We start from the raw sequence: 22,781 nt of genomic DNA on the forward strand, positions 1-22,781 counted from the left end.
ACCTTTTTTGGAACTTTTTTGGAGCTTTGTGTGAAAATGGGCAACAGTATGGCCAAAAGGCTTCAAGGCTGCTCAATGGCTGCTACTATTGTTTTTAACAATTTGGACTGACAGATTTTATAGGTAATAGGATGTCACACAGTGTCAGAAGCTTTACAAGCAGGTGTATGCTACTGAATGGCTACTGCTACCAATTTAGCAATGTGATATACTAATCATGTGTCTTTCTGATTACTTAACAAATGTGTGATGATCTAGGCACACTGATAATTGAGGTAAGCATCCATTACTTTTTAAGCTACGTCTGTCACAGTTTCAAGGTAAAACTAAAGAAGCAAACTTCAGACACCAAGCATATCTTTGCTAAACAGCTACACTGGGGGTATAAATGTTGGCTATATATATATATATATGTAGTATGTATATTATACTGATATATTTTAATATTGACGTAGTATAATTATTCATTTGGCATATGAAGAATAAAGTGTGGAGTTTCACACGTGGTCAGAGCACAATGTTTTCCTTTTTCTTCTTTTAAGGAGGTTTGTTGGGGAATTATTTGGTCCTGGTCTCCTGGTGCCACGAAACAGCCATTAATGTTGCGTTGAGTGACAGACTCCTGTAGCAGGATCCGTCAGTAAGCCTGCCGCCGGCCGAGCGCCCCTCCGGCTTTAATCCATTTGCCAACTTTAATTTCACAGGCTATTCATCCTGTTTAAACGGCACCTTCCCACCATGCAATATTTATGGCACACAGAGAGAGAAGGAAGCTATATTGACAGGTAGAGTAGATGCCTGGCCTCCATAGGCCGATTGAAGCCGCAGGGGTCCTGGCAGAAAAACAGCAGGCTTTTAGTGGGTGTTGCTGGGGCTCTCGTCTCCAGCCAGTCTATTCCCTCGCCCAGATTTCACCAAGCCGTCTCCCACGTTTCTGCTCCAGCACCTTCCATTTGGTAGCTGCCTGTGAGGAGGGCTAAGCGACAACATTTCTCAATGCTGGGATGCCGTGATCTGCGTCCCTCTGATCAATAATTCAGCCAAGCAATGTGTTTTTCACAATTTAAAGTCATTCCCCCATTGCCTGATGGGCATGAGGGCGTGATGGAGTTTAGCCTAAGGGAATCCTGCAGGGTTTGAATGGAAGTACCAAATCATATTTGATACGGATGAAATAAAAATAGTGATTTTTGTACATATTAGCTCCTCAAAAAAGAAGTTAGTGTGCATATATGCTTACTCTCCATTTTATTAGAGCCCCCTGTAGACTTACTGTAGGTCTGCTAAAAAGGTGTAGCTCATTTATCGTCATGTACACTTGTTTACCATGTATTATTTTGGTGATGGACCATTCTCAGCACAGCAGTGACACTGACATTGTATAATAAAGAGCAGATCTCTGGTCAGAAACTGACCATTGGTGAAAGTTAGAGGATGATGAACACAAGCTGTGCATCAACAGATGTGCTTCAGTCTCTAACTGTACACCAGCAAGATGTAGCTTCAATTGTGGGGTTCATATTAAAGTAGCCAGTGAGTATACTGCTGCTTTCTGTGATCATGCTGTATGGTCACTGCATACAAAGCAGTGATATGATGCCTTAAAGCACTTCAGCTCTCCTGCAGTTTTCATGCATGTTAAACCCGCACTTTAATTGGAGTCAGCATGCATAATGTATGTGTCTGGTTTTGATTCACTTACCAGTTAAATAAATGAATAAACAAACCAGTGGTCTGCAGTGGGATGCTCATGTGTTAACAATTTAAGGCTCCAGATGTAAAAATATTCTCAACCTGGGGCGGGGGGGCGCTTAAAAAAAGGAAGCTAGATGAGCAAGCTGGCACAAATTAGGTCACTGCTTTTTAAAAAACTAGCTGCTGTAATAGGGTCTGCACTGAACTGGGCAGCTCTGAGTGGGTGGGGTTCCAAAGAAGATTGCCCGTCTGCGAGTTGTTGGGCATGTCATATTAAACATTATCACATCAGTGAGTTTTTAACTGTAACTCATTTACATATGTAACCTCTACTTATCGTCACAGAGGAGCGCTTGTGCAGTCAAACGCTCATTCTGCCCCATAGTCACAATCAGACCCTTTTATGGAGGGAGACTTGGCTGTCATCCTCCTAAGGCCTGTAGGCCTCCTTCTGGTTTTCACACTGGACATGGAGAAGGTCACTGGAGCCCAGAACTTGGATATAGGAAAGGAACATGAAGGAACAGCAGGCCATTCTGGTCCTTTAACCATTTTAACCATGAACTGCTCTTTAGTAGATGGCTGGATCACTTATAGTGGATTTAGCCAGGCGTATGCAGTCGTAACACTTTATTGGTACCGTGTTCTTTCTTAGTTGAAGTAATAAGACGTTTGAAATGGTGAGAATAAAAACTACTGGAGAAGTGGCAAGATGACACAAGTCATTCTTCTTACGAGGGTTGCTTTCTCAAACATGAATGCCAAACCACACCATTCATTGTTCTAAAAGTACTAATTGTAGTAGAGCTTTGTGTGGAGATTTGAATGATATTGCATGCACCTGTTAAAATTTAAATGAATGTGGCATGTGCCTCTTGTTAAAGGGGCAGGTATGAAATGTGGTTTGTTTGCGTTGTAAAACTTGCAGATCTATAGTGACAAAAACAATGAAAAACTGTCCACTCTCCACGTCCCTGGGCCTTTCTGTGGCTTCATTCACTGCTGGCCGGGGGCCACCAATACCGATCGATTCACGGAGATAAAAAGCTGCATCAAGGAAGCAAGAGTGATGGGTAATTAAATTTGCGTGAAACAGAGACTAATTAGTGGGCCCTAATCAAGGCACACTTTCCATTAGTCACAGGGAGTTCAGACGAATGGCACGATTAACGTCCTTAAGTGTTTTCAAAACATTTGCGAGATCGCTTCGAGCCACCAGGAGCCCCCATGCCAATCTAGCAGACATTAGTCAGGGTGTATTAGAGGGAATCAATCTGTTGGAGAGAGCGGAACAGGGCACCGTAGCTTGTTATATGAACCACCCTCTGGTCCTCTCCATATCCTATAGACTCCACTGCATGTAATATATATATATATATATATATATATATATATATATATATATATATATATATAAACTACAAAGTTTCCCCCACAACACAGAGCACAACGGAAACTAAAGCTGAACTTGTTCTAATTTGTCTGATTTGATCCATTTCCTGGTGATATAGAGCTATCAAGATATTACAGAGTGAGCAGAATATATTATTAAAGAGATAGGGGGGGGAAAAAGCTCCTCTTCCTAGCACAGGTTCTGTTTTTTCAAGTGCAAGGGCCTAATCAAAATTAGCATTAATTGTGTGGGAGAAATGGGCCTAAGTAATTGAAATGATGGGAGATGCACTTGAATCAGATTGACATATCCTTAAGCACAACTTCGCAGGAGGTTCCTGAGCTGAGAGCTTTCTCCCAGAGCATGTTCCACATAATCATGCCTCATTCTCTATTTATTCATCTTACCCACACACACGCTCCCCCTCACCATCTCAGACTTTTTTCAGATCCCCCCCCCCGTTCTTTCTCTCTTGCATTTCTGCTGTCTCGGTGTTTCTCCATTGGTGCAGTTGACATTCGCCCTGAAACTCTTTCTCTCTCACTCTGTTTATTTCGCTGGAAGAACCTGATGGGAGGAACAAGTCCATCTGAAGGTCAGACAGTGCCTGAACATCATTGCCTATGGCCTGAATAATTATGGTTGCTTTTTAGTTGTCTCTGTTTAGAGCCCAGGGCTTAAAGATATATATATATATATATATATATATATATATATATATATATATATATATATATATATATATATATATAAAGCCCCTTAAGAAATTGTCTACTTTGTACTTGGGCACTAGATATTCATGTCTCAGGATTTGAAGGAGGGGGTGGCTTTAATGATCAGGGCGTTGTGGGTGAATGACTGATCGGCTAGTGATAGCACTGTAATGGTGTGCTGTCATCTTTTAAATGAAGGCCAAGAGATTGTTGACCTCCGTTGCATCATCCTAAGCAATTTTAACTGCCTGATGCTTTGCTGTAATGGTCAGCATGGCCATTTTTGAAAGATAACCCTCAGAAAATTGCTGCCTTTTGCCAAAAAGCAAGTTTTAAATTTCAGTTTCTATCAATTTAATGTTAAATGTTTCTTACTTGTAGCTCATTGAAATAAATTAATGAATTCTAATTAATTAGCAGAAAGTTTGCTGTGCATACAGTCTTAGTTTACAGCATAGTTATAAAATAGTTTACATTTTTACCATGTTAAAATCTAATGGTTGGTTATTAATTATGCAACTACACAATTATATATAAACTATATAATAAAACAGCAGTAATGACTCTTGACTGCTGAGGATTAGCTCTTGTAGTTAAATGTTCTTTGGGAACTGGAAGAATATGTGTTTCTTTGTAGTTGTTTATGGTTATATTTTTTTATACCAAAAGTTGATGTTCATGTGTAATGTTGGAAAGTGTAGCTGGTGGTATGGGCACATCTTCTAGCTGAGACTGTCTTCTCTATATAACAGCAAATTCAGTCTCTTACTGCTTTACTCTGGAGGATGCTGTGTCTGAGAGAGAGTGAGTGTGCATGTCACCAGTGCCGCTACAGGACTTGTCTCTGGATCTTGCTGGAGCATTGGCAGGGTCTGACCCTCCTTTCTCGCTTTGCATGCTCTGTCTCTTTGAGCTCCTGTCTGCCAGGGAGAAGATGGGGGAGGGTGGCTTCTCTCTGCTAAAACCCTGCTAATAGGCTCTATTGTCCAGCCCAGTGCTTGGCAGCTGCAGCTTTGTGGCTGCATCTTATTGCTACTTAGCTCGCAGAAAGGAACTGGCTCTAGATAGTGAATAGAAAAGGGTGCAGCTAATTTACCCCCTCTCAACCAGCCGTGGATTTAAAATTGCTCCACCATGGACGAGAACAACCTTTCTCCAGTCCTTCTTCAACAGTGCTTCAGGGGATGTGGCCAAAGGAAGATGGGACCTATAGACAAGCCGAGACCCACTCTTGTAATTATATCGTCCACTCTCCATCTCCCTCAAAGCCAATGCAGAATCCTATTAGGCCCCTCACTTCTCACCTCTGCCGAGAGGACTGGCAAGGGGAATGAGAAACAAGGCTTTTTTGAGGCTCCTGACTAGAGGGAGAGGAGCCAAAACCTGCCAAGAACAAGAGACTAGGTGAGGTTTTGATGTTTCGCCTCCTCCTCTCTCGACACAGAGGCCTGGTGAGGAGCAGGTGGTGCATGTGTGGCGTGGCCACTGGCTACATGCTGTACTGCCTGCTAGGAGTCTGATGCCTCGCCTTTGTTGTGCAGAATTCAAGCGGAGAAAGAGAGAATGCTGGAGATTTTAAAGAATAGGCCAGTCTAGTCATGCAGTCTGGACCAGAAGCTTTTTGAGGGGAGCTTCATCTGGATAAGTCAGGGCCAGCGGATCACTGTTACCTCTTTCCTAAAATCCTTATAGGTTAGTCATTACATTGCCAAGCCCTAGTAGGAATGATACTTTCAGAGGGATCGTTTGAACCAAATATGCAAATATTCATTACAATGAATAAAAATTAATAGTGCTTGATAGTGGTCTCTTCACCTGCTTCCTTTTGAATGGCTCTTGATTGATGGAATTAAGCTCACATGTAAAATTAGCCATGGCTAAGGTGGGGAAAAATTGGGTTAAAAAACTATAATCCTGAGCGATTTCTAATGTGTGTAAAGGCTGATTTATAACACAATAAAGCTCTAAAGCTTCTCTACCATCTTAACGTTTGTATTGCCAGCCTGTGAGATTTTCTCTGAAAGATTTTGTTCTACTTTCCAAGTAGCAAAATATTTAGTGTAGGCTTCTAAATAATCAACTAAATAAATAAATAAAAATAAAAACCTTCTCTTCTTCTGGTGTGACTTGCATCTACTTTTTTAAAAATGAAACGTTTCTATTAATATAAAATGGCATTGGTGAATGAAACCTAAATTTATATTGATGTGAAATGTAACTCAACAACATCACATTCTACATTTTTATTACACAACATTGTCACACTCAGCAAAATCACTCATTCTGCTTTTTATGACTGTGCTTAGTGCTTATGCTTGACAGTCTTGACACAAGAGGGTTCTGATAACTGTAGTGTTTGTTGTACTTATACTAAATACCATCTTTAATTACCATGAAATGTAAAAGGCTGAATTTTTAATTCAGTCTGTTCTCTCATTTGCCAGTAAAACAAAGGAAATGCGTGCTATTTGTGAAAGAATCTTTACAATTAATTTCTCACATAACTCTTCAGTAGCCTGCTGAAAAGGGAAATGTGGGAAATAATGTGCTAGAGTTCTTAGACAGTGGTCCTGAGTGACATTTCACAGTACTAACTTTATCATTCACAAAGTCGCTCAGAGATGAAGCCAATAACTGCTTGTTCTTGTTCACTCATACTTTTTGGAAAAAGATTATAATGGCAGCTGGTCTTCGTGTAAGAAGAGAGATCTGAGAGCTTTTACACTTTAAGAACACCTTGGTAGGATTCTACTGCATCAAGCATGATTAAGTAAAAATAGTTTTTCAAATCAAAATCAGCTTAGACTTAAACTGATATAAAGAATTGCCTGTTAGCTGTTGCACCCTTTTGCACTCTATTATGCGCAAAAATAATCTGGAAAAACAACAAAAGTCAAGCAGCAAAAATGCCTTATTTACCATCTTTTAGGGAACATATTTCAGAAGATAATGCAGTCATCAGTTTAAGGTACGTCAGAAAGTCACTTTTTTCAATAGACCAGAGCTTGGAAAACCATGCAGCTTTAAATCGCTTTAGAAATACAACGTACCATGTGCAATATGTGATTTCAGACCAAATTTGGAGACATTTTTAGAAACATCAACCTTGGGCCTAAAGCTGAAATCCTTCTTCTGTGTCACCTTTATTAGAATATTCTTCAGGGCCTATCTCTCCTTTAACTGTACAATGTCCTTGTAGTTGCTTAATTGTATCAGACTTTGAGCAAATGATTGATTGGTGCTCATCTGTTTGTGATTTAGTGCTGTCAGTGTTTAATATCTCCAATAATAAGTGAAATTATAGCAAGTAATTACTTCAATTACTACAGATATTAAAACAGTGTTGCCCCAAAATCTACATCCATTGGATGAGGGAATGCTTGGTAGATGGCAATAGCAGGCTTAGTATTAACCACACAGCATGATGATAGTGGCTGAGGTGCTTACGGTGTTGGATTACATTTTTATGAACTGGCTTGATGGACTTGTATTAAGTTTAGTCTTGGACTCTTACGGTGATGCACTGTTGTAAATCCTTATTGGTCTAGGCATAAGCTTAACCCGGGGCTAGGAAAGCAGCCCTGCATGTCCAGCAGCACCACACCCTCATACGTATTCATAGTTTTTAATTACTTGCTAATCATTCAAATTCACTCATTTTCATACAAATTGCAGCACCCCCTGCGTGTTTGCTCGTCACTTGATTGGCTTGTAAATGACTGAATGGGACGTATCACCCATAATTGGCTTGTAAATGAGTGAATGGAATGCATCACCATCTGGACGTTTCAAAGCTGTGGTAGAGAGAATGCTGTAGCAGGTAGCAGAGCAGTCTCCGGAGTTAAGGAGAATGAGCATGAAAGGGCTTGATAACAGACAAGGTTAGAAAGAGTAACGTAAATGCCTGTTTAAGAGTACTGACACTGTAATGATCATTCCCTTCGATACAAGTGAAAAATTTATAAAGAAAATGACATTTTAATTGCTTAAGTAAGCATAAAAAGAAAATGAAGGATAATTTGGTGGAAGATACATTCATTTTATAAAAGAAAGTGCATTACTCAAGGATTCACTGGTTTTATTGGCTATTGGCCTGTTAGCTTCCCTTTAACATTAGCTTCTAAGCTGTCCTGATAAAAAGAAAATAGCAGACATATACAGTAACTGTTAGTGAAGATTAATCAGCCCACCAAGCTAATTATTTCCTCAGGTTAGAAGTTTGGAATTCTTCAGTTTAGAATGTTTTGGCTCAACAATAATTAAAAATATAAAGAATATTTAAAAAATAATTAAATAAAATTCAAAGGTTAAATATTTTTTAAAGAAATAAACTCAAGTAAAATTCTTATGATTTAATTACATTGAAAAAAGTTCCAAGGAAAAATGCACTCATACTCAAATGAGAGTAGCTGTAGGTTACTTTCCACTTCTGAACTCTATATTCCAGTCTTTCTCTCTCTCCTCCATCCTTTTTCACTGAAACCGCTTTCTTCTTTCACTGGAGAATTAGCTCTGTACATAAAGGCAGACATGTGTGGAGCTTTAGCTGTTACATCTTCACAGACTCCAGTTGTTTGAGTTGTGTATATGAGTGGAAGTATCTGTGGGAGCTTCTTATGCAGCAGGTACTGTGGGAGATGCACACAGATGGAGCAATATACAGTATTAGTGTTCGGTTATGGAGCTGTTTGTATTTAAAGGTCGTGTCCATCGATTACTGCTTTAAAGCAGCGGTTCTCAAATCAGTCCTCAGGGCCCTCCAGATGGTCCACGTTTTTGCTCTATCCCTGTGCATTGTGGAACAGACCTTGAGGACTGGTTTGAGAATCACTGCTTTACAGTAAAAATGTAAACTCCTTCAGGAGCTTTAAAATGGATCCCAATGCTATCTGAAATAGCGTAATGTAGCCTAAATCAGTAGTTCTCAAACCAGTCCTTAGGGCCCCACAGACAGTCCACATTTTTTTTTCTGTCTTGCTGTGTTGGGAACTGTGATCCTCGTGGGCCCAGAAGACTGGGTTGAGAACTGCTGGACGGAGCCACGGCTTTGGGATCAAAGCTGCATGAGGTTGTTTGTCTACCAGCTGGAGGGGTTATCTCTCCTTGAGGACTCTCTAAATCACTTCACATTTCTTTTCTTCTCACCCTCTGCTCTGATGCTAACTTCTGACTAGCACTCCATCTCTATCTCCATCACTCTGTCTGGTAAATGAGATTTCATGAAGCATTGAATTGTTTCCTAAAGAATTGTAATTGTGTTGAATCATTGTAAGGTCTAGTGCGGACTCTTTAATGCTTCTGACTGCTGCAGGGCCAGGGAATGAAGAGCCCGTCAGCCGTGTTGCCCAAACACAATTTAAAACAACGTTCACAGGTATGAATCATTTACACACTTGGGCTTGAAAGGCCAAACAGTGTGCTAAGAGCTAGTTGGGGCTTTTAAAAAGGCAATTAACAATTTAGCTTTTTTTATTCTCTTGAAGTGTTGAGTAGGGTATTTGATGGAATGTCTCTCTCTCTCTCTCTCTCTCTCTCTCTCCCCTCTCTAGCTCACGCCACTCTCACCTACCCATTTAAATCTCTATGGATAAGAGGGGTTGCTAAAAACCTAAATGTAATGTTGACAGACGTTATATTTACTACACAGTCCGTCTCCATGCTCTGATGAAAGAATGAACGTTTAAAAGTAGCTGCTGAGTGTAAAGAATAGAATAAAACTATATGTGAACGGCAGAGAGAATATGTGACATTATCTATCAGTAAAATAACAATAAACTAGTGTGATTGTCTTAGTTATCCAAAGTTAGGTAGATTAACCAGTGAATTGTATGGACCTGCCACAGGGTTCTGTGTAACGATTATGTTGATCAGTTTGATTAGACCGCTCTTGCACAGTAAACGTTATTGTTAGGAATATTACTGTTCACTGAAGTCATTAAACGTTGTCATGTCAGTTAGTTTATACAAGTAGACAGTAAAACTTTTAATTTCTGTTTTCTGATGGCTGTTCTTGCATTAAACTGTACAACATGCAGAATATATTTTGATTCTCCTGGTCATTGAAATGGAAGCACAGTCATATAGTGATGTCACATTAGACTGATACTGCTATAAGACAAACCCACTGACCAGGCCTGGTCTTTGTGGGCCTGCTGGGCATTGTGACAGTGGCATGTGTGTTACAGCAGTATCTTTCTCTCCAGGAAAGGAAGGGTGGCCATCAGTCCCGATGCCGACGGACCCAGATGCAGCTGTTTCCTAACCACCCGCACAAACTCACCTAAACACACACAGGCGCCTCACTGTGGGGGTCTCGATCTCCACACCTTTCCACAATGAAGCAGTGGACACTTTTTCCACACTAACCCTCTTTCCATCTCCCTCATTCTCTCAGTCTCTCTCCCTGGAAAATTGAACTGTATATGACATCAGTCCATTAGATCTGGAAAGAACATAGTGGTGGAGTACAATAACATAGATCATTTTTAATGAGAGCTGTGCTAATGGAAAAGTGCTGGATCACCTCACACACACCCACAATGTTTTGCCTGCTCAGTTAATGACAGTGACCATGCAGAGTCCCACAGGTTGACTGACTTTCTTTTACTGGTTAACTTTCCTTACAAAAATACTCTGAGAATGTGTCCTAACTAGCACAAATGGGTTATAGTGCAAACTGCCCTGGAGCTAAAAGACTCAGTGTTGATACAAAATACAGAATTAAAACATTTCAATAAGTGCTCAATTAGTGTTCATTAAAGTGTTCAAAGTTCAAAGAGCTAGGTTGAGTCACCATTTAAAGACCATTTAAAGTTTTTTTTCCCATAACCTGGATGCCATGAGCAAAAGGGTCTTGATGCTTGACTTCTGTGCGTCTTGAAGGATGGCAGATCAAGCCTAGCCATACTTGAAGCTTGAAGAGCTTGAGGTACCGAAGGAGTTTTGACTGTGGCCATCAGGTAGGGAGGGTCTGGTCCATTTTTAGCTTTATAGGCAAGCATCAGGGTTTTAAATCTTCAGCTACAGGAAACCAGTGAAGGAAACACAGCAGTGCGGTGTCATGAGGGAACTTGAAAATTGAAGACAAGCCATGCTGCTGCATTCTGTGTCAGTTGCAAGGGCCTTCTTCATAGGAAGACCAGCCAGGAGCAAGTTGCAGTAGACAAGTCTTGAGATGACAAGAGACTAAACAAGCACCTGGTTGGCCTCCCTAGAGAGAAAGGGTTGAGTCCTTGATTTTGTAGAGGAAACATGCATGACTGAGTCAGGTTTGCAATAACTGATCATCCAGAATCGCACCAAGGCTTTGTGCATCTCCAGATGGAATGACCAAGGTGTCATTGAATGAGATGGCAAGATCTTAGTGAGGACCTATAGCTCCAGGGAAGAATAGCAGCTTGGTCTTGCTGGGATTCAGCTTCGGTACCTTCCAAGGTCCCACACCCTACCCAGAATTATGGCCAGTGTAGCAGTTTGTAAACATTAATTTGTCAAAAAAGTAGCATGTGTCATATGAGCTTGGATTTGAATGTGTGGATGGGCTTGAGTTGGCTCTGAGATGGCACAGATCTAACGCCAGGTATTGGTATCGGGCCAGTTTCAGTTGCCGGATCTGATATCAGAGAGGGGAAAAAAAGAATGAATCCAAATGAATCCTGTGGTAAATCCAGCCTGTAATAGCACACACTCACATTGTGTGATGTGATGTTGATAGCTGTGTATTTGTTGATAGCTGTGGGGTAGTAAAGTGTACAAACTACTAGTAGGTAGTTTGATCATGATTAAATGCTCATCTTAAGTGAAGTATTGGCTGAAACTTTAGGCTTTATCAGTCTTGAGAAAAGAAACTGATGTATCGTGGCATCACTAGTCACAGATATAGAACTACGCAGTGAATGGGAGCTGCTTGTCTTTGGTGGATCCTGCTTAAGGATGCAGTATGCAAGTGCCACACACTGGGATGGGATATATACTGTGTAGAATATCTCTCTCCCTCCGTGTCAAATCTGCTCTATCGACTGTTTTGCCGTTTGATGGTCTATTCTTATTTATGTGGCTTCTACGTGTTTTTGTGAGGGGTTTTACCCCAGTGGAAATGGTTTGGTAAATAATTGACAGGGCAGCGGTGCAAGCGGAATCAATGTTTCATTGATAATTAATTGATGCTTAGCGAAAGCGCCGAGTGAGTGTGTGGATTAATATTGACGCGCTTGTGTGTGTTTGTCCTATGAGAATGAGCAGTTCAGGGTTGAAGCCTGCACACACACTCATTAACTCCTCTCCCAGATCGAACGTGAACTGTAGCCTCCATCAGCTGAAACACTGCACTAAGCAGTCACGTACTTCAGACAGCCAGGTGCTGCTAACACACACCACCACACTGGCCATTTCTCTGTTTCTGTCTGGTGCTATAGCTGTTCTATGAAAAGACATGGACTACGTGTGGAGTCCTGTTAGATACACACTCTCATGTCCTTCATGCTGCCACTATCCTGCCAGGTACAGGGGGTAGGCCTGGGCAATATCACCAAAAATCTTATTATGAAGTACTTTTGATGTATCTTTTCTCACATAATTTTCACAATAATTAGTCCCAGCTCCCTATAGATACTCTACAGATTATCACCAAAATTCCTGCAGAACCTGCATGGTTGATTCTCAGCCATGTGAGGGTTAGGGTATGCATCCAGGTCAGGTTTAGACCTGAGTTAGGATTAGGTTTGGATTCAGGATAAGATTAATATTAGGGAAATTATTCTTTACATTTCCTAAAGTTTTAATTCACAATAGTATTTTGATCATGATAAAAGCAAATGGCTAATTTTTGTAGAAAAATAGCTAGTTAGCATGTTTATGTAATTTAACATTAAATGCTAAAGTAGAATTTGCATATTTTTTTAAAGAACAGAAATGAATATAGCTAGCTAGCTATCACACTGGTTTATGCTGTGACTAGTAATTATTTATGAATAATAAGTCTTTGCAATGGCAAATTCTTATTAACAGTTATCCTTATTGTTTTATTTCCCAGGTCTACCAGAGAGCTTTTCTGACTCACAAACTTCACAGATAGTCCCATTTTCATCAATCCAGACAGTTGTTGATTAGGTGCACACACTTTCCAGCCAGTTCATAAACAAGCAGAGGGTTCTGGAGGAGAGCAGTGTTAATGCTTCACTTATGGAGTGGTTGTGGAGATAGTAGTCCATCTCATTGTTCATGCTCAGACAGAACTGACCTGATGGCAATGGATTAATAATGTAAGCATAAAGCTTCCCATTAGAACTAATGCGGTTGGGCTTGATCTGATGGGAAGTTACTGCAGACATCCTTGAATTACACACACACACACACACACACACACACACACACACATACACACACCTCTCTCGTATGACAGTAACTGCATCACTGTGGCTAATGATCCTCTGTCCATTAAGTCAGGCTTAGTGAGCCCTCGATGGTAGGGGTGACTGTTTCCAGGTGGACGGTGATGGTCTATCATGAGTTCCACATATTAACATTACTGTAGATGGATTAAAAAAGCATAGAAGATGGATGTCATAACATGCCTCATTTTCTGGTAGTCAGTGTCATAAGTCCTACACTAAAAGATTTTTAGTAAGAGCATGGAATTAGGACAATTTCTGTTTCCTTCTATTTAAAGCAAGATCATGTAACAATTTTGCTTGCTGCTGTAGCGTTATGTAACTTTGAAGGAGCAGGCATGAAACCTCTTGCGACCTCTTCCTTTAGCAATAAAAAGAAGCTAGCTCTGTTTTCCCATTATGAACATCATGGCAGAGGCTGCGAGGAGACTGAAGAAGACGTTGTCAAAGGAAGTGAGGAAGGGAAAAGGAGCGTCACCGAGCAAGAAACCAGACAAAAGTAAATCTCGGTTTGGCTTTTACTCATTGGCGAGAGTTAAGAGATAAAAGGGTGCACTTTGTCTCAAGGCTAATGCGTAAACAACAAAAATCTGACCGCAGAGTGTCATCCCTGCCTCACAGAGTTTTTTGTAGTTTTTCCAGATGCCAAAAGTCATCTAACCTCAGTCTCGATTCAGGTTAGCATGCAAAGAAATAAATTAATATCAGCCAGAAAGTTTGGTCAGTCTTTGTCAGTCTCACACCGAACAAGTTTGCAACCTTCTGTGATAAAATCTTGTAATATTACTCTACCTTGCAAGTCGACATGGTTCTTTTTCTTCTGAGGTTGTCTTTGCCAGTGTTGTGCTGATTCCCGGAAGAATCCGACTCCCATTCCTGTGCACACGCATCATGTAGGCATATGGATGCTGCAGATTACACTTGTGATTTCGATTATTTGCGCATAGGAACAACCGAAATGGTGTGTGTAATCTGTCACATTCATATCCCTGTGTGCCACGCATACATGTAAAGGGTAGTTAAATTCTGTATCCTTCAACTCACCAACAAATGCATGTGTACAGCTGTCCATGAGGGGTGCTTAGAGAAAGATTTGTATGACAGTGGTGTCAAAATTAATTATACTTCGCAACTGTAGGGGTCCCCAAGAGCAAAAAAGCAAATTAGCATAATGCTGCTTGTAATGTAATTGTAATAGTGTGTATGCCAAAAAGGACTATGTGGTGTGTGTATGTATATATAAATATATATTATAATTTTTTTCTACACTTTCAACATTTTCTCCTCTTGTTTATTGATGGTGAATAATAAATAACTAATTCAAAATTACGATACACTTTTATTGTTGCAGACGCGAACAGTGACATCTAAGGTTTACACAGATGTGTGTGTGTGTGTGTGTGTTGTCTTGCAGAGGGGGTTTGTGAGATCTGGCTGACCAGTGAGGACACAGGTGCATATGGGAGAGACATTGGGACAGACCTGCCATCTCTGCTGTGGGAGCTGGTGAAGGAGATTCCGGAGGGCTGCATGCTGCGGCTGGGCATGACCAACCCACCGTACATCCTTGAGCACCTGGAGGTGAGCCCCTCAAAGAAAAATTCCATTCACTCAGCAGTCCATATGGTCTAAATATAGAAAGCTACAAACTGGCTTTGAAATCATTGTTTTTGTGATGTAACAAAAAACGGTATTTACGTATCCACCTATTCAGCCCGCTGCAGTTTAGCCCCACCCATGCACTTTGATGTTATAAAGATGTGTCAGCACATACTGCTGTTTGAATAAGGCACAATTTTGGTGCATAGACCCACACAAATGTCATTAAAAGATTCAATGGAAAAAATAACATACAAGAAAAATGTAGGAGATTTATTTGTGATTATTTTTGAAGATACAAAAAAGACAACATTGTAAATATTGAGGTGACCTTAATGCGATTTTTATGCATGCAATTGAGTGACTGTGGCAGCTGGAGTGTCTCGCTACCCCTTCTTGTCTCATTAGTAAAGACTCATTACAAAAAATTAAACCTCAAGCAATAATGCAGCATGTAGTGTGGTAGCATAATGGATAATCACTTCTCCTCATGCACAGGAGATACGAGTTTGATTCTCCATCTAGGCAGGAAAGCCACTGCTTTAGAAAAGTCTTGAAGAGTCCTCACTGCTAATAATGTAAGTGTATGATGAGAGAGACCAGCAGGAAAAACATTCTAGTACCTGGAAAAAGGCTTCTTTCTCCAGATCAAGCATCCTCTGTAGTACAAGGAATGTATGAAACTGGTAATAAAGAAATATGATTATTATATCATTCTTTCTTTGTATTCATTTAGTGGAAAACACACCTTGATTATTTCTACATAATTTTTTTCTCTACTTGGCAACAGTTTATTTACATGCAAGCACGTCTCATTGCATTTGATAAGGCCTGATTAGTCCAGATTATGTTTTCTGATTAAACAATTAAATTAATAAAATAACATTTTATTGGTACTTGGCAGGAACAGGCGTTACAGTAGCTTACTTAATATTATACACTTCAAAGCAAGTATGCAAAGTAAAATAAATATATTAACCACATTAAATAAAAGAGTAAAATAGAAAGAATACACAGAGCTGCTCACCGAACTGTAAACAGGGCTTTGCAGATAATATATCCTTCACATGTAGTGAGGAAGAAAACAAATATAGGAATCTAAAAATGCTTTAAAGTGATTTTGGAGCATTTCTGTTGGTCCATTCTTCATGATTTTTCCTCACAGTGTAAAGGGCAGCTGGATTTTTCAAGTTATGTTAAAATGACAAAATTGTAGATATAAGGTTTTGTCTGGACAGTGATGTTATGTTGCTTAATTTTCTAATGGTCTCATTCTGTGTTGGATTTAGCTATAATTTTTATATTCACACACATTCATATATGTATGTGCACACACACACGCGCACACTCACACACTTGAATGAGCCAAGCCATATTTATTTTTGCTTAGTGCCAAGCTTTTCTATCTTTTTATAAATTTAGCTTGAAGACCTTAAACCATCAAACCAAGTTTGAGTTTCTCTCTGCATTGTGTTGTTGGTTGAACAAAGCTCATGGACACACACACACACACTCTGTCTCTCTGATCCCAAGTTATGTTGAGTCCCCATGTCACAGAAAGAGAAGTGCTGGGAAAAGCACTTTTAATTTGCACAGGGTTAATTGAGGTTGTAATTCTGTCCCCACATGTATAGGCTACGTTTCTGCTCTGTTACATTCAAATTAAAAAGCAATGAAGATTTCTCTTTCTCCTTAAATGAAAGGAAATTATGATTCAATGCTCATTAGAAATATAGCCAAGGTTGTGCATGTGCTGGAGAACAGTTAATGCAATCTCTTATTGTAATTTGATGCATGGTTTTACCATAGATAGGAACAGTGCAGTAGAGGAATGGTCAGGCAGACAGAAGTGTACAATCCACCACTGTGCTGCAGGACAGGAGAGGAAAAAGCTGAACTTTTTGGGCAGCAGGTATTGCGTCATGGAGTTAATGCTTTTGATTGTTGTTGAAAATAACAAGGGCTCTCTCTTGAGAAGCTTGAATATTTTCCTTTCAGACAGACAGACGGGTGTCTGTGTGTGTGCGATCCATTTATCCCATTTCTCTTGATTTTAATAATCTTTCTCTGTCTCTCAAATTCTCTCTCTTTTGTTCTCTCTCTTTCTCTCTTGCTCTTTTTTTCTTGTTTTTTTTTTTACTCCTCCTGTCTCCTTTCCCTGTCTCTCACTCTTTCTTTTGCTTTCTTTCTCTTGCTCTTTCTCTCTCTTATTCTACCATTCTCCCTCCTTCTCTCCCTCCACTCTTTCTCTTTTTTGTGCTCTCTCGTTCGGTCACTGTCTTGCTCTCTCCTGTCTTTTGCTCACTCAGACTTAATCTCTGTCCCTCACTACTCTCTCTATCTTTCTCTTTTCTTGCTCTCTCTCCTGTCTCTTGCACTCTCGCGCTCTCTCTCTCTCTCTGTCTGTCTGTCTCTCTGTCCCTCTCCCTCTGTCTCTCTCTCTCGCTCTCTCTCTCTGTCTGTCTGTCTGTCTGTCTCTCTCTCTCTCTCTCTCTCTCGATAGAGTGTTTTTTGATCGTGAAGTGGAGGGTATGTTTTGCAGGTTGGTGCTGCTCTGACGAAGAGAGAAACCGAGGTGTGATTAGACACTCTCTCACACTCTTCCAAAATGGCACGCTACCTGTCAGACTGTCAGACGCTGTACTGATTACAGACAGAATAGAGAAGAGCAGAACGACGAGCATGTGTGAATGTGTCAGATGGAGAGACTCTGCACCTGACTGGAATGAATTGGATAAAATGGACCACCTGATTAGATTTCTAAGCATCAAATCAATTAAATTGTGAATGGGCATTTTTCATGTGAAAGAGAACTTGTGGCTTTAGACCAGATGTTCAGAGAGGCATCCCTGTTTTAGCTCTGACATTAGCTAAGGCTTTAGCCGAGTGGTTTGAAGGCCTTATTTAAATGTGGAGCAGCTTAGTGTTTTAATCGTCCAGCCTGTGGTTAAACTCTTGATTTTGATGTTCTAGATTATTAAGGTAAAAAAGTTTCCCTGCTACCATCTGAATGAATGCACATCGGCTCTTCTACTTTATCGAGTCTGCTGACCCTGAGGGTCACCTGTACTGGCGTGTGCAGCTCCATACTTGGCCTCTGTAAAAGCTTTGGGCAGATTGATGCACAGATTGACTCATTTGAACCCAGAGGCAGGTCTGCAGTGTGAGATTTTGGGCATTGATCATGAGGCTGCACTTTGGCATGGCATCAGTCTCTCATAGAGTTTATTACTGCTGCAGCATCCTGTATACACTCAACCGTCCGAATATACTTTGTTTTTCATTTGAACCTTTAAAAGAATACTTTGGCTAAATTTGCACACTAATGTAGCTGATGAGTAATGAACGCCTATACCTACAAATTAGCATTGAGCAAACTGCTTGCCTAAATCATCACGTACTTACCTCAACGGAAAGTTGTAATCTCATATAGACTTGTGTGGTTTCTAACACTGCATAATATACTGTTGTCCTTTAGACACAACATGTTTTGCTGATCGACTGGTGAGCTATCGCTTAACATTTTATTTACCCCTCAAATTCCCAGTCAGTGCCATATCTAGGACTTCACGAAGGCCAAGAGTGATGTTTTTTTTTTCTTCTCAAAATTGATCTCACCCATTGAACCAAAATGGGATTGGTTGATTCCTCTGTCAGTTTCTAATTATATTAGTGGTTAATTTGACGTGTTAAGTTCCTGAAGTTCTAACCAATGGCAGAGCCTGCTTGGCCTAGATACCACAGAGAAAATAGTCCTGATTGGATCATTTCCCGATTGGTGTTTCAATAATTGAATCCTTTTGTTTCCACCCAAAACAGTGAAATAAGATTATTACTACAATATGTAGGGTTTAAGTTTGCAACAAGCACGATGATTATATAAATTAAAAATTGCAGATGTGTATTGTTCTCAAACTACATAAATGTTTGCACATTTGTGCTTTTGAATGTGCATAGATTCTGTTCTTACTTAAGAACAAATCCCAAATAAAGCATTGGTGAATGTCAGAATCTTCGGGAAAACTGTATAAATGGGTTTTCTGAAGAACGGTTGGAGAATGAGGCCCAATGTCTCAGGTTAAAGGCAGTTAACCTTAGAAGTTGCAGTCAATGCCAGTGTTAACAAGGGCCTGTTATAATCATATGTTCATAGCACACAGAAAAATTCTAGTGCAAATGCAGGTTTTAAACACTTATGTGTTTGTAATTAGGTAAGGATCATATAAGAATATTTTTTTTTCCCAAATAATATTGTTACTAAAGTCTCATTTTGCAGAAAGTAATATCATGCTGCATTTTTGTGTTGTTTTTTAATTTTTTTGAGATTTTCTTTTTTTGTTACAAGTTACATCATGTAAATTGAACACATACCAAACAGCTATAATATCTTTAGACTTCTAAAGGTAACAAAAGAGAAAATCATTGTCTCTTTCATCAGCTCTGCATTGATGCAAGAGATTGCAGATTTTGCAGGCTCTTTTGAGACCTGAATGCATTTACCCACAACTCCTGCTTGTGCACTCCACTCTAGCGTCCTTTCAGGTGAAGCACACTCCAGTAAGGCTGATTGGGACGGAGCAGCATGGGTCACAGCTCGGTCACCTTGACAGTGCAGCTAATAAAATGTTGCAGCCGTTGTGCGTGGCCGGGTGACCGTGATCCGACAGCGTTTTTCGTAAATGAATATCATTACGCTCACTGAAGAACCTGCAACGATGAGGCTGAGTGGAAGGTTGCGTGGGCCAGATCTGATGACCTCATCTTCCATTTGCTTTGTCTCTTTTTTTTCTTTTTCTTCTCTACTTGACTAGCCTGCATATTAGTGAGCCACGTACACCCACAGCAGATCTTTCACAAGCAGGTAAAGTGCAGGACGTGAATGAGCGGGTCAGCGTTATTATCTTTTTTTCAGCTTTTATTGCTCTTAATTCATTTGTGGATGTATGAGAGAGTTCTTTTTTGGCATGTGGTACTCTAAAGACGCATACATGGAAGCACAATTAGCATCTCTTATTACATTAATAACTATTACTACTATGAACTTAATTATCAATAAAATACTACAAGACTAATGTAGCTAAAAAAAAAACTTGGAAAAACACACCTCTATGATAGTACTAATTTCTTTTAGCACCCCTATGGGATTCAAGTAGTTTTGTGCACTAAGCTAACAGTGATTTGTGTTAACAACATTTTTTGCTGTTCTAGATTAAACAAAGACTTTGAAGCTTCTAAAAGACATTCCATGTCCACCTTCCATTCCATTTTAGTTTGCTTGTGACAGACATATTAGCATATATTTTACCTTAGCATAGCAGTTTCACAGTAGAGACCTGGACTGGTTTGCATAAGTTTATACTTATGTTTGGACATAAAGTCTTTACTAAGTCCTTCATTAACACTAGTTAGTTTCAAACTATCATTTTACTAAATTGGGTTGCACCACAAATCTGTAAGTTATGTTTTAACTAGTAACAAGTATGTAATGCGTATGTCACTTTAACATGATGATAACATGTTCAGAGCCAATCAGTAAACTCGCTGCCATGGAAACGTGAAGGCAGTTGGCCTTGACTTTTCCATAGAAAAGATGTCCAGCCTAAAAGAGAGTGATGTGTACAAGTTAAACTGAATAAAACTAATTATCTACAGCCGTTGCCTGTTTATTTAACATTTAACATTTCCCTGAGACAACCAAATATGCAGCTTTTTAAACGACAGTTTCTGGCTAACTGACACAACATCACCTTAGTTTACAACCTTAGTTTAGATTTTTGGGCAACAGCTGAGTCTCACTGAATTGGAGCTTCATGTTCAGAGGTAACACCAGGGTGATGATTAGAGCTGTAAGTAAAATCACAGCCTATAGCTTTTAGAACTTTTAGCTTAGTTATCCAAGAAAGTCGTTTTTTTTTGTTTTTTTTTATATAAATATTTCCCATATGATTCCTGATGGTTTCCCCAAAAGGTATTTAGTAATTACTAAGTTCAACAATAAAACTAGTTTGTATGGTGCAACTTGTTTGGATTTAATGATGCATAAACCTGAACTTAGCAAACAATTATGTTACAACTAGCCTACGTTTGAGTTTATGTACAGCTGGTACAACCAGCCACTGATGTAGAGCTGCTGCTGCTGTTTTCCATTTCTAACAACCTGTTGATTAGGCTACCGCTCATATTCACAGACAATGATGTATCTGGGACTTCTAGAAGGCCTGAAGTGACCTTTTTTCTCACGATACTGTTCTTGCCTCTTGGAAATCAAAGCTTAATTGGTTGATTCCTCTGTCATTTTTTGACTATGCTGATGCTTAGTCTAACACTTTGGGGCTTCTCTTTAGCTCTTGAAGTCCTAACCAATGGGAGAGCATGCTTAGCTATATCTACATACATACCAAGGAGAAAACCAGTTCCTGATTGACCAATTTTTAACCCTAAGAGTAATTTAACCCTTTTGTTTCCATCCCGAACTTAACAATAAAACGAGTTTAACCGTTATACTTGCAGAGTTCAACTACAAGCATGATTCTATTGAATAAAAATCAACTAAAAATTACAAACGTGCATTTTTTAGTTCCTGGAAATCATTACACCTTTTCTGAAGTGGTAAAAACCTAGCACTTCTAGCTGAGTAACTCACCTCAGTGGGTTGCTGCCTATCATGTCTCTGTCCAGAGTGAGATTAGTTTGCAAGAGAGTGATTGCCCTAGTTCAGTCTCTCTCTCTCTCTCTCTCTCTCCTGCTGCGCGATGGGCTGTATCTCTATTCTGTGCCCTTTCTTCAGCTGAATGAGATGTATGCAGGGACTCGCGGTTCAGTCAGTTGCAGCTCTGGGGATGCTGCCGTAATTTGTATTTGGAGCAGGCGCTAATTTCACACTGAACACCAGCCATTTTCATATTAATGAATCTCCCGGGATGCTTGGTCCATTAGAGACTTGATGGCACGGCCAGTAGTATTGCAGCCGGTTTGATCCATCTGTCCAGGTTGAAGCAGCAGTTCTGGTGCTCACGTTTTCCACTTTTATTTGAAAGGTCTCAGAAATACAGAAATTGTTTTAAGATGGTTAAAGTGAACCAAATGGTTCATGTCACAGTGCTGATGGTGCTACTCATGAATGAAGGTTCCTAAATTATTGTTTTGCATAGGACCTTAAAATTATGTGGAAGTTCTTTAAATTTAGAGAGCTTCTTCACAAACCTTCTCATTAACAATAATAGTTCTTCAAAGATCCATCCACCTAATGCCTCTTTGGGAATTAAGTGTTTTTCCATGGCATCGCTCCAAAGAACCCATTTTGGCACCTTTATATTTAAGAGTGTAGCAAATGAGAGGAAGGTAACTGTGTCCCTCTGATGGCTTTCATTTGCATTTGGAGTTTGGTTGAATATATGTTTTTAATGTGTTTATATACATAACATCACACTGTACCTTGCTTTGTTGCAACATGCGTTTTCTATCTGTCTGTTTTTTTCTGAGACCTTTCTTTGACTGCATTCCTACATGCTCTTCTGCTGTGGAAATTCAGTTTACTGTACACCACTTTCAGCGTACAAATGCCGTCATTGTACCTTTACTTAGTATAATGTAATATAATGGCATTTTAGTTGTATTATTTCTCTGCTTAAAAAGTTGTGAAAAGGGTTATTAAAAGGTAAAAATATAAATGAATTAATGCTAAAATAAATGGCGTTTTACCTTTAAAACTCAAGGTGCACAAGGTGCGCAATTGTAGCTTAAGGACCATAGTTTACATTGAATATGCATTTTTATGACTCTGTAGATGAAAAGAGAGAAGACTTCGCCGCTCCCAGTAAATGCTGCTTTTACCGTTGCCAACAGAGTTGTGTGTGTGTGTGTGTGCGTGTGTCTTCTCTCTAGGAGGGTTATATTCTGTTGTAATTGGGTTTCACTCTTAGCTGCCACCTGTCAGAGCTCTCCTTGCTAATCATCTGTGGTCTGCTCTGCCAGCACCTCTTCCCTATCCCT

General features: G+C 39.8%; 1 protein-coding gene across 2 annotated transcripts in view; it reads left to right on the plus strand.

Annotated features, from left to right (window-relative positions):
- The window catches only part of cdkal1 (CDK5 regulatory subunit associated protein 1-like 1), a 350,180-nt gene that overhangs the window by 192,381 nt on the left and 135,018 nt on the right, over positions 1-22,781 (plus strand). For both annotated transcript variants that reach the window (XM_036588203.1, XM_036588209.1), the window contains exon 9: positions 14,605-14,771. In XM_036588203.1, coding sequence (XP_036444096.1) covers positions 14,605-14,771 — 167 coding nt within the window. The remainder of the gene's footprint in view (positions 1-14,604; positions 14,772-22,781) is intronic.

This window comes from Colossoma macropomum, unplaced genomic scaffold, assembly GCF_904425465.1.
Source record: "Colossoma macropomum unplaced genomic scaffold, Colossoma_macropomum, whole genome shotgun sequence".
NCBI classification, from domain to species: Eukaryota; Metazoa; Chordata; class Actinopteri; order Characiformes; family Serrasalmidae; genus Colossoma; species Colossoma macropomum.